At 37.4% G+C, this 12,948-nt stretch overlaps 1 protein-coding gene across 1 annotated transcript; it reads left to right on the top strand.

Annotated features, from left to right (window-relative positions):
- Nucleotides 1–11,798: 11,798 nt before the first annotated feature.
- LOC101395268 (olfactory receptor 5B12) lies at nt 11,799–12,746 on the top strand. The gene has a single exon (XM_014793170.2). It carries the CDS (start codon nt 11,802–11,804, stop codon nt 12,744–12,746), a length of 945 nt encoding a protein of 314 aa, XP_014648656.1. The 5' UTR covers nt 11,799–11,801.
- The last annotated feature ends 202 nt before the right edge of the window (nt 12,747–12,948 follow it).

The following is a 12,948-nucleotide window of genomic DNA, read 5'->3' as shown; positions in this document are numbered from 1 at the left end:
TCACCATTAAGTATGATGTTGGCTGTGGGTTTGCCCTATATGACCTTTATTATATTGAGGTAATTTCCTTCTATACTCATTTTATTGAGAGTTTTTTTTTAATCATAAACGGATGTTGGATCTTGTCAAATGCATTCTTGCATCTATTGAGATGATCAAGTGATTTTTATTCCTCATTTTGTTAATGTGATGAATCACACTGGTTGATTTTTGCCTGTTGAAGCAACACTGCATCCCTGGGATAAATCCCAATTGCTCATAGTCTATGATCCTTTTAATGTATTGTTGTATTCAATTTACTAAAATTTTGTTGAGGATTTTTGCATTCATATTTATAAGCAATATTGGCCTATAGTTTTTCTTTCTTGTGCCGTCCTTGTCTTATTTTGGAATCAGGGTAATGTTGGCCTCATAAAGTGAGTTTGGAAGTGTCCCTTCTTATTCCCTATTTTGGAATACTTTGAGAAGGATAGGTATTATATCTTCTTTGAATGTTTGGTAGAATTCTCCAGAGAAGCCATCTGGTCCTGAGCTTTTATTTTTTGGGACGTTTTTGATTACTCTTTCAATCTCTTTACTTGGAATTGGTCTATTCAGGTTCTCTATGTCTTCTTGATTCAGTCTTTGGAGGTTGTATGATTCTAAGAATTTAACTATTTCTTCTAGGTTATCTACTTTTTGGCTTATAGCTTTTCATCGTATTCTCTTATAATCCTTTTTATTTCTGTGATTTCTGTTGTATTCTCTCCTGTTTCAAATCTAACTTTATTTATTTGAGTGTTCTCCCTTTTTTTCTTAGTGAGTCTGGCTTAGGGTTTGTCAATTTTTTTTTTTATCATTTCACAGGACCAGCTCTTCATTTCATTGATCCTATTGTTTTTTAGCCTTTATTTCATTTATTTCTGTTCTGATTTTTAGTAGTTCCATCCTTCTACTGACTTTGTACTTTGTTCTTCTTTTTTTAGTTCTTTTAGGTGTAGTTTAAGATTACTTATTTGAGATTTTTCTTGTTTGTTGAGGTAAGCCTGTATTGTTATATATTTCCCTCTTAGTACTGCATTTGCTGCATCTATAAATTTTGGTATGTTGTGTTTTCATTTTAATTTCTCTCCAGGTATGTTTTGATTTCTCATTTGATTTCTTCATTGATCCAACGGTTGTTTAGAAACATGTTGTTTAGTCTCCACATATTTGTGACTTTCTCAGCTACTTTCTTGTAGTTAGTTTTTAGTTTCATAGCCTTGTGGTCAAAAAAGATGCTTGATATCTATTTTTAAGTTTATTGAGGCTTGCCTTATTTCCCAACATATGGTCTATATTTTAGAATGTTACATGTGTACTTGAGAAGAATGTATATTCTGCTCTTTTCAGATGAAATGTTCTACATATGTTTCTTAATCCAACTGGTTTAGTGTTTCATTTAAGACCACTGTTTCCATGTTGACTTTCTGTCTGGATGATCTTTCCAATGACGTAAGTGGGGTTATGAGGTTCCCCACTATTATTGTGTTGATGTCAGTTTCTCCATTTAAGTCTGTTAATTGCTTTAAATACTTTGGTGCTCCTGTGTTAGGGGCATATACTTTAAAATACTGTGTCTACTTGGTGGAATGTCCCTTTTAGCATTATATAATGCCCATCTTTGTCTCTCATTATCTTTTTTATCTTGAAGTCTGCTTTGTCTGACATAAGTATGGCTACATCCTCTTTGCTTGCTATTTGCTTTGAGTATCATCTTCCATCCCTTCACTCTGAGTCTATGTTTGTCTTCAGCCCTGAGATGTGTTTCATGGAAGCAGCATACTGTTGGGCTTGTTTTTTAAACCATCCAGCCACTCTGTGTCTTTTGATTGGTGAATTCCATCCATTTACATTTAGAGTGATTATTGATATATGAGGGCTTAATATTGCCATTTTACCTCTTGTTTTCTGGTTGTTTTATGTTTCTATTGTTTCTTTTCCATTGTATTTCTGACTGTAATTTCAGTTTAGTTGTTTTCTGTGATAGTTTTTTCCTCAATTTTCTCTTTATTTCTCATTTGTGACTCTGCTCTGATATTTTGTGTTCTGGTTACCGTAAGGTTTGTATAACAGATCTAATACATGAGTTAGTCCATTTTTTGATAGTCTTTTATCTCCATTAGCCCAAGCAGATTCCATCCTTTTCCTCTTTCCCTTCTAAGTTTTTGTTACCACAAATTATTCTTTTTTGTGTTGTGAGCTTGTGACTAAATTGAAGTGTTTATAGTTATTTTTGATGTTTTCTTTCCCTTTTTCTTTTCTGTTTTAATTAAGTGTTTGCTAACCTATTCTGATAGAAACCTGAAATTTTCAGATTTTGTCTGTGTGTTTGTGTCCTTGCTTAAAGCTTTGTAAACCTTTGCCTATTTGTTTCAGGAAGGAAGGTTCCCTTTATCATTTCTTTTAAGGCAGGTCTAGTGGCTATGAACTCCCTCAGCTTTTGTTTATCTGGGAAATCTTTTATTTCTCCATCATATCTGAAGGATAATTTCACTGGATAGAGTATCCTGGCTGATAATTTTTGTCTTTCAGTATTTTGAATATATTCCATTCTCTCCTAACCTGTAAGGTTTCTGCTGTGAAATCCACTGAAGGCCTGATGGAGGTTCCTCTGTAGGTTATTGTCTTCTGCCTCGCTGCCCTTAATATTTTGTCTTTGTCTTTTTGTCTATGTGTGTGTGAGGAAGATCAGCCCTGCACTAACATCTGTTGCCAATCTTCCTCTTTTTGCTGAGGATGATTAGTCCTGAGCTAACATCTGTGCCCATCCTCCTCTATTTTTTTGTGTTTAGGACATCACCACAGCATGGCTTGATGAGCAGTGCCTCAGTCTGTGCCCAGGATTCGAACCTGGAAACCCTGGACTGCCAAAGTAGAGTGCATGAACTTAACCACTATGCCACTGGGCCCGCCCCTGTCTTTGTCTTTTGACATTAATATTATATGCCTTGGAGAATGTCTTTTTGGATTTATGTTATTAGGAGTTCTATTGGCTTCATATACTTGTATGTTTAGTTGCTTCCTCAGGTTTGGGAAGTTCTCAGCTATTATTTCTTTGAACAAGCTCTCTGCTCCTTTCTCCCTTTCTTCTTCTGGGATATCTGTAATCCTTACGTTACTTTTCCTAATTGAGTCAGATATTTCTCAAAGAATTTCTTCATTTTTAAAAAATCTTAGTTCACTCTCCTCCTCCACCTGAAGCATTTCTATATTTCTGTCTTTGAGGTCACTAATTCTCTCCTCCATAATGTCTACGTTTTTTCTTTCTATATTATTTTTTGTCTCATTAATTGTGTTTTTCATCTCCAGAATTTCTGTTTAGTTTTCCTTTAGAGCTTCAATGTCTTGGGTGAAGTATTCTTTCCTTTCATTAACTTTATTCCCAATCTCATGGAACCGTCTTTCTGAGTTTTCTTATAACTCATTGAGTTGCTTTATGATAGCTATTTTGAATTCTTTGTCATTTAGATTGTAGTCTTCTGTGACTTCAGGTTTGGTTTCTGGAAAGTTGCCATTTTCCATCTGTTCTGCAGTGATTTTTTGATGAATTGATCCTCTGCCAGTGCACTTGTGGTAGTAATCACCTCTTCTTATTTGGGTATAGTTTTGGTTACGTTGGTTCTGGTCACCTGGGTCTCATACTCTTCCAGTGGTTTTCCACATGCTGATGCTGCCGTCCTGTGAACCACCTGTGATTCTGTCCCTGATTTGTTTTGGGGTGCTTGTTGCACTGCTGCCAAAGTGCTGGGTTCACAGGTGTCACTGTCTCTGGTGAGGGCCTGGGACTCAGGGCCTTGCATATAGCCCCTGCTGCTGGTGGAGCTGGTGTTGGTGATGCCACCACTGGGGGCTGGGTCACCAGTTCTGCTGTGGCTACTGTTGTTTCTGATTACAGATTACACCTGCCACCATTGGTGGGGGCAAGGGCTGTTTTTGTTTTTTACCATTATGACTGCTTATAGTTCTGCTGGTCAGCTACTCTGTGTTCATGCAGGCCAGCTGCAGCCACTCTGTGGGGCATCATTTTGTGGGCCAGGCCACCTAGGGTCAGCTAGTGTGTTATACTTGTGTGGGTGGGGGCACTTTCATATGGGCAGAGCTGCTACTTGGTTGGGGTGCCTTCACTTAGGCTGAACCACTGTGATGGCAGTAAGCATTCACACAGGTGGGGCTGTTGTGGCATGGTGGGCAGTCCCACAGGCTGGGCTCCTCTTGTTCCACAAGAATTTGCATGCAGGCATGTCTTCCCACAGTCATACTGACCACTGTGTGAGGATCTGTGACCTGGATCACTGCTGCCAGTGAGTGGGAGGGAGCTGTTCCCTTAGTACCACTGCTTCCCAGGGGTCCAGTCCACCCACCTTCAGATGTATAGCTGCATGAATCTCTCAGGTCTCCTTTTGTGCTATATAGGGAATCCTCTGTTAGTTAATGGATATCTATTTAGTTGTAACTTAGAGGGGAGAGAAAAGGAAACAACTCACTCATCCATGATGCTGATGTCACATCCTAAAATGCTTTTAAGCCAAATATTGAACTATTGTATTTAGTAAGAAAATGAATTTACTTCAATCCATTTCTCTTCTTTCTAGTACTTTGACTTTTCAATTCATCACTGCCTCAGTTGTTCTTTAATACCTTTATGCAACTTTTACAAAATATACTTAATTTCTACAGTTGTACTCAGTGGCAGAATTAGGCTGCTCCAATCTACATGGTTATAAGCCCTGATAGTTTTTTTTCACTAAATTATGTGCCTGATTCCTTAGCCATAAGCTGACCCACTGTATATACATCCCAAAACTCAATCTACTTCTCTTTTTAATAATGATTATCATAACTCTATTTACTGTCTAACTTCTCTTATTAACTTCTCTAAATAGAATTATAAATAGCTTCATGAGGGCCATTAGTTCGTATGTCTATCCAGTGACTTTTGGAATGAATTGATTTGAAAATTCCCTTCTATCTGAAAGATGAAGTAGAGATGGGACACTTGTTTTTTTATGTTAACTCACTGGATGACTGATATTCCAGATTTTCACCTTTATTTGGCAAATATAAAGTTTCTGAAGTAAACCCAGACTATTTTCTCATACTACTAGACTATACCAGCTATATCTATCTATATATTACCTATCTACCATCTATCTATGCATCTATAATCTTTATATCTTTTCCCGACAATATCTGATCTCATTCAATCCTCCAAACCATACTATATATTATCACATTGTGATGTAGATAGTATTATTGTCACAACTTTATCACAGGTGTTTTCCCAAGGTCTCACAGATCAAAAATTTAGAAGTCTGGTATCTTAAATGAGATGTTTTCTCTGCACAGTCTATGCTCAAAAATATCACACTATATAGATGATGGTAACAATATAGACCTAATGGAGAAAAGGGTCCAAATCATTTACAGTAGTAAGAACAGCAGGCATTCCTGCCAAGACAAGAAAAAAAAACATTAGCCATGTGGGACGCTGATGACTGAGACATGAACAGGCTGAATACCTTGATGTAAGAGTATACCACTCAGTCATATCTCAATAGACTAGAGGTTATTTATTCACAACCTCTAGGTAAATCATAGGAAGTACTCACACTATCATGGGTTTTTAAATCCACAGGCTATAAGAAATTCTTTTCGAGTATGATGGATACTCCTTAAGAAGTGGCAGTGGCTTTTCTCACAATGATACAAGTTTCTGACAAGTAGTTTTCAATTAGAAACTAATCTTGAATCCCAATGGTCATTGCTTCTGGCAGGACAGCGTTTGAGCTATCCTTATAACCTGTCTATTCTTTTCATGTGCTCAGACCAGTAACCCTGGTATTCAAGATAGGTGTATTCATTTGTTTTTATTCAGGTTTTGTTCTGAGAGGATACTGAAATGGAAACTGCCAAGGAAAAGGCTTTGTTACGTACGCAGCAGACACGCTGGCTTCTTTTAGATTTTGCCAACTTTTTTGAAATTTGAGGTCATTAGTACATACTTTTCATCTTCCTTGAATGATCTTTCTCACGCTGGTTCTTTGTCATTTGTGGGCCTGGCTGAAATGAAAACTATGGACTTTCTTTTTTAGCCTGAAGCTCACCTAACATCAGACACTGGCCACACTTAGAAGCTTTGTAAGCTTTCTACTTTTGCTATAACTCTACAATACAATTTTGTCATCCTAAATGCGTTATACACGTAAAATTTGTACATGAAAAATTGAGTCAAGTGTGATAATTTGAATCATATTTTAAATATACAAATAACTGTCCGATCATTATCAATAAAGTTGTTGATCACCCTCTCTCAAAAAATTCCTGAGAATGAGGAAACATTCTGTCCAGCCAATGTTAAGTAGATTTCTTCTTTCTTTTTTCATTTCTCTATGTTTAAATACATGCTTATTCTGTACATAATTACATATATGTGGCATTTTGTTCTATATGTAATTATATACCTCTTAGGGTGTCTCCCTATTTAGTGTCTATCTTCTCTATTAGACTTGAGCACCATGAGTGCAAGAATGATATTTATTTTGCGTGTCTGTATTCTCGAAGCTCGTTATTACAGCTGAAATACATTTGGGATCAATTAACAGTTGAATGAACTGATCTTTCTTCCGAATGGTACAAATATTTAAGGTGAATTAATGGAAGCACTAATTCTTGTGGTCCATTTGTCTTGTTTATTGACAGAGCCAATGTCTCTACCCCTCGATATTTATGTAAAATTGCAGCCCTGGAGCTCACACTGTTGCTTAATTTGTGCATTATCAATGAGAATAATTACAAATAGTGTAAATACACCCATGATCTCCCTGAACAAGCAAAGCTGGATCCCCATAGACACTTTAATCACTTGTTCCCTTGTTAGGTGAGGTAAAGAGTTGTGTATCCCTCATAGGGCATTTGTCCCCTGAGAGTTCCATGACTACATAAGTCGCTCCTGGATCCCATTATTTAACCAGTCAAATTTCCACATGACTTCATTTGGCCATATATCAGAAGGAGAAGCCCAAACACCAGAGTTGTTTGGGCCATTCATTTATTCATCTGATTTGTTAATAGTTGTTTAGTAGCAACAAGGCCTTCCCCCAAACTGTGATATTACTGAAAGCATGCAGCGATGTCCAGGGAAAACAACTCCAAATAATAGTGATGTTGATTGTGATTATGATGATCACCTCTTACCTAGTATAAGGCATCTCAGAGATTTTTAAATTTTGTCCTTATAGCAGTAGTCTTCAGGGAGGATGTTGTTGGGGCTACTTTTTTATTATTTCCATTTTATAGATAAAGATATCCTAGCTCAAAGAGCTTAAGTGACTGATATAAGAAGCTTGAGCAGCAGGACTAGAATTCTTGTTAGCTGATTCCACTTCCAGGACTGGCATTCTTGTTATCTGATTCCAAGACCAATAGTATATTTTTCTGCATTTCTTCCTGCCTCTAGAGAACTTTAGACCTTTTGGCCAAACACTAAAGAAGAACATCCCAGTAGGGTATTTACTTTCTTTCACAGACTGAATTTCTGATTTGGGATGCACTCGCATGTGACAATGCTAAACTTGCATGTTGTATTGTTCAGGGAGTAAGGTAAGCCTACAAATCTACTAGGTCAAATCTACTGTGCATAAATTTGCATGGATAGAGGTAAGTAGGAAAATACATCAAGGCAACCATTTCTCCTTCGATTTATTCAGAGCATGGACTTGAATTTTTTGAATATTTCTTGTATCTGTTTCATACAACCAAAGGTTATATGTCTAAACACTATAGAAATCCTATTAGAATATGTATATTTGTCATATAACATAGAGGAAAATCACAAAAATACCTTCAGTCTCTGTTTTGCTAAATATAAGCTTGTATGTCTTTGGACAAATTATTCAAACTATTTCAATCTCAGTTTTCTCTTTCAGGGAATGTGATAATAGCAGCTATATTGACTACCATGTTTTAACTCTCTTTTTTCTCCTGGAAGATGTTATATTAAAACTTAAGATTTCATATGTGGAAAAGAAAGTTGGCAAAAAGTTTTTTTTTGTTTTTTTGTGAGGAAGACTAGCTCTGAGATGATGTCTGTTGCCAATCCTTCTCTTTTTGCTGAGAAAGATTGGCTCTGGGCTAACATCCGTGCCCATCTTCCTCTACTTTATATATGGGACACCTGACACAGCATGGTTTGATAAGCAGTGCGTAGGTCTGCACCCAGGATCCAAACCCATGAGCGCCTGGCCGCTAAAGTGGAGCATGCAAAATTAACCACTACGCCACCTGGCCAGACCCAGCAAAAAGTTTTGAAATAATTCCTAGTACAATGTGTTTTTTCCCCCTAGAATTTGAGAAATCTGTATTTGTGCTATTGATTCAAACAAGTAGTTTTTTATGGAATCAAGAGGGTATCCTAGTCACCCTGCTCTGGATAAGTGGCCCTCACACCACTAGTAGCAGGAGTGAACTCTTCCTAGGATCTGCATGCCTCTGTTATGACCCTCACCTGTGTGATCACCTTTCCAACCCCCTACCCTCACCTTGAGACCCAGAGACTAATCTCATACTTATTGCTGTCACTCATCATGAAGCTGAGGATTGTCATATCAGCCCTCAACTCCTCCAAAATAATGTACATACTTCTCTGTGTATCCCCATTACTGACCCCTGCTTACACTCCTGCCCAACTCCTGAAATCATTCCACTCTGGAATTTGTAGGCAGTCACCAACACAACTCAATATATATTTAACCTTTCCTCGGAAAGTCACCCTTACCTACTTGGTCTAACTGAAATCTGTCTGAGTCCTGGGACAGTGCTTCCCTTGTATCCATCTCAAGTGGTAGCAATTTTCTCTCCTATAACCACCTCACTACTGACTCTCATTTTTTTGACCTTGTAGCATTTTTCTGTCTAAACTCTTCCTTTGGTGGTGTTATTTAACCTGGTAGGTTTAATATTATATAAGTATTTTGAGCCATTAGAAATTGCCAACATAGTTCACATTAACATAATCTGAGGCAGTCAGCTCTCTATTCTGAACTCCAGACTTGTATATCCAATTATTTATGCCACATTTCTACTTGGATGGCCAAAAGGAATCTCAAACTCATTGAAATGTTCTCTTTTCCCCCTTTTCCCACACATCTGCCTCTTCTACATCATTCTGTGTATCGCTATACAAAAGTAGGAGTCAACATTGACCTCTCTCTTTCTCTAATACAAATATTCAATATATAAGGACATCCAGTCAGCTCAACTTTTGAGATATATCCAGAATTGAATAATTTTTCATTCTCTCTCTCTCACCACCACCTTGGTCTAAGCAATCATCATCTCTTACCTAGAATATTATAGTGGCCTCCTAATTTTTTTTTTTTTTTGAGGAACATTGGCCATGAGCTAACATCTGTTGCCAATCTTCCTTCCTTTTTTCCTTTTTCTCCCCACATCCCCAGTAGATAGTTTATGTCATAGTTGTACGTCCTTCTAGTTGCTCTATGTGGGACTCTGCCTCAGCATGGCTTGATGAGTGGTGGGTAGGTATGCGCCCAAGATCTGAACCCGTGAACCCTGGGCTGCCAAAGTGAAGTACGCCAACTTAACTGCTACATCACTGGGCCAGATGGCCTCCTAATTTTTGTAGCTCTTTTCATCTTATGCTGATAAATTCATTTACCAACATATCTACTAAAGTGATATTTTTAAAAAAGTATTCAGATTATGTCACTTTTTATCCAAATCCTGTAGCTTTCCAATCTCACTCAGAATAAAATTCTAATAACTTAAAGTAGTTTATGAGGTCATTACGTCTTTGCCTTGCTGTACTTCTCTGACCTAACCTTCCTTTCCTCTGCAGCCATATTTTTTTTCTTGCTGTCCCTAGAACAATCTTGGCATGTTCAAACCCCAGCACCAGGCATTTTCTCTTCCCTCTGCGTGGAATGCTCTTCCCCCAGATATACTCAAGGCCTGCTCCCCTGCTTCCTTCAGGTATTTGCTCAAAAGTCTCATTTTAAAGGATGAGTCTCTCTCAGACCACCATATTTAAATTTACATCCACCTTTTTCTAACTTTGTCTATTCGTCCACTCAGCTTTTTAAAAATTTCCGTACATATTATGTATTTTTCCTATTTATTTTATTTTATATCTTCCTCCCTTTCCAAAATGCAGGTTCTGTAGAAATTGCTGTTTTTCCTTGATTTCTAGTATATATGGCATTGTACTGTTTATAGTAGCCACTCAAGAAAAGTTATTGAATGAAATTCGTGACTGGATCAAATATCTAATAGCTCTAGTAAGAACTAATCTCTTAACTGTTTAGCTAAAATTTTACAGTGGATAAAATTTTCAGCCTCCATTTTGGGAATAATCTTGATTTAGAAAAATAAGTGGAAATTTCGTAATAAGATTTTATGTAGGCTTGAAAAAATTCCCATATATACTTCCTAACATGAGTGATAATGTATCAATATTTGTATTGTTCTTATCTTTGATGGCTGAATCCAAGGTTTTTCAGGTTCTGAGAATGGAAGGGTAATGGGACAAGAAAAAAAAATCCAACTCATCTACACATTGAATTCTCCAAGAATAGATACATTTATTGAATGCTTATTTAGTGCCAGACAATAGTCTTATCACCATTTTACAGATGGGAAAACTGAGGCCTGGACCCATTAGTTAATACCCAAAGTGACTCAGAAATAAATGGATTCTTGTTTGTCACAGCTGGAATGGTCACTTATATACATAGAGAAATATCCTTACGTGAAAAATTGGAGAAGAGTATCTGAAGGACAGGAGGTTAGAAGGAATTTGGGAAGAAAGTAAATGGAATGAGTGATGTTATCAAATCTTTGACATCACCCTTATCTAGAAGCCGTATCTTATATCATCCACCTCTCCAACACCAGATACTTCAAACCCTCTGTCTGAATTATAATATGTAGTAACTTACATAGTTCGAGTTTGCATTATCAACCTAGTGTTATGGGAGAACTGCTAGCGCAGTGATGTTGCACACTACACAAGTTCATTGATTCTGTACACAATGGAGCCTGGATTTGCATCCTTTAACATGGCTCCAGATCAGGGACATCTGAAGGCAAAAATTAAAAACTATTAATGTAATAAAAGTTAAAAACTGTTGTTTTATAGATGTCTTGGTTCCCTGTATATAAATTTCTATTCATTTCACACTATGTGGTAAATTATAAATGATGTGTGCTGTGCTATACTGAGAGACCATTTTAGTCTAAGGACATGTTTTATTTAACTATCTTTCCCTATCATATAACACTGTTTTTGATACAATGGAAAAGACAAAAAACGACAGTTGAAGTAAAATTAATTCAGTTTCACATTAATTTTACCAAGTTATTCTAGTTTACTGTGAAGAATAATTTGTTATTGTTTTATAAACTTTGAATTGGGAGTCTGAGCTGTTCCAATTAGCAACTAATCTGATGATCTTCTGTAAATCCTTTCTTTTCTTCTTTTTATCTTAATTCAGTTTTCTATAAAGTTAGGAGATTGGGATGCATTATCTCCATTTCCTTTTATCTGGGATATTCTATGATCTATCAATAATTTAAAATTGCTTTTATTTGTCATGGCCATGCTTTACATATATAGACTCCTGGAAACAAGTTATTGGAATACTGAAATAAGGCACAGAGCGATCATGCTGGGATGGATTTCAGCCGAGTCTTCCCTCTATTTGTCATTCTGATTTTATTTTCTCATTGCTACAGGGCAGCCACGTAATTCCCAATTGATCCCTATGGATAACGGTACCGAGGTGACTGAGTTCATTCTCATGGGGTTAACTGATGCCCCAGAACTGCAGATCCCACTCTTTATAATCTTCTCTCTCATCTACCTCATCACTCTGGTTGGGAACCTGGGGATGATTGAGTTGATCCTGTTGGACTCTCGTCTCCACACTCCCATGTACTTTTTCCTTAGTAACCTGTCTCTGGTGGATTTTGGTTATTCCTCAGCTGTCACTCCAAAGGTGATGGCAGGATTCCTCACAGGAGACAAAATCATCTCCTATAATGCTTGTCTCACCCAGTTCTTCTTCTTTGCAGCTTTTATCACTGTAGAAAACTTCCTCTTGGCCTCAATGGCTTATGACCGTTATGCAGCAGTGTGTAAACCCCTGCATTACACCACCACCATGACGACAAGTGTGTGTGCTTGTCTGGCTATAGGCTCCTACCTGTGTGGTTTTCTGAATGCCTCCATCCACACTGGGAACATTTTTAGGCTCTCCTTCTGTAGGTCCAATGTGGTTGATCACTTTTTCTGTGATGCTCCTCCTCTCCTGACTCTCTCATGCTCAGACAACTACATCGGTGAGATGGTTATTTTCTTTGTGGTGGGTCTCAATGCCCTCTTTTCTATCCTGGTCATCTTGATATCCTACCTGTTTATATTTAATACCATCCTGAGGATTCGGTCATCTGAAGGAAGCCAGAAGGCCTTTTCCACCTGTGCTTCCCACCTCACTGCCGTCTCCATCTTCTATGGGACAGTAATCTTCATGTACTTACAGCCCAGCTCCAGTCATTCCATGGACACAGACAAAATGGCGTCTGTGTTCTATACTATGGTCATCCCCATGCTGAATCCTCTGGTTTACAGCCTGAGGAACAAAGAGGTCAAGAGTGCCTTTAAAAAGGCTATGGGGAGGGCAAAATCTTCTATAGGATTCATATTTTAATTACATTTATTCTACAATAAGGCAGCTCACCCACTTTAGATCTATCTAGGAAAAATATTTACCTATCCATCCCCCAAATTTCTAATTTCTTTATAGTAATTTCCCCAGGTCTTTATTAAGTCTACAAAGCAAAAATCTTAAAAAAAATGAGACCTAGGAATAATAGGTTAAGAAGAATTACCCATAAACATAGAATTCTTAT

This window comes from Ceratotherium simum, chromosome 34 (assembly GCF_057802395.1).
Source record: "Ceratotherium simum simum isolate JZ-2026a chromosome 34, ASM5780239v1, whole genome shotgun sequence".
Taxonomy (NCBI): Eukaryota; Metazoa; Chordata; class Mammalia; order Perissodactyla; family Rhinocerotidae; genus Ceratotherium; species Ceratotherium simum.
This window is presented reverse-complemented; position numbering and strand designations above follow the sequence as displayed.

Coding starts and splice junctions, on each gene's coding strand:
- LOC101395268 (XM_014793170.2), top strand. CDS start 11,802: ATGGATAACGGTACCGAGGTGACTGAGTTCATTCTCATGGGGTTAACT.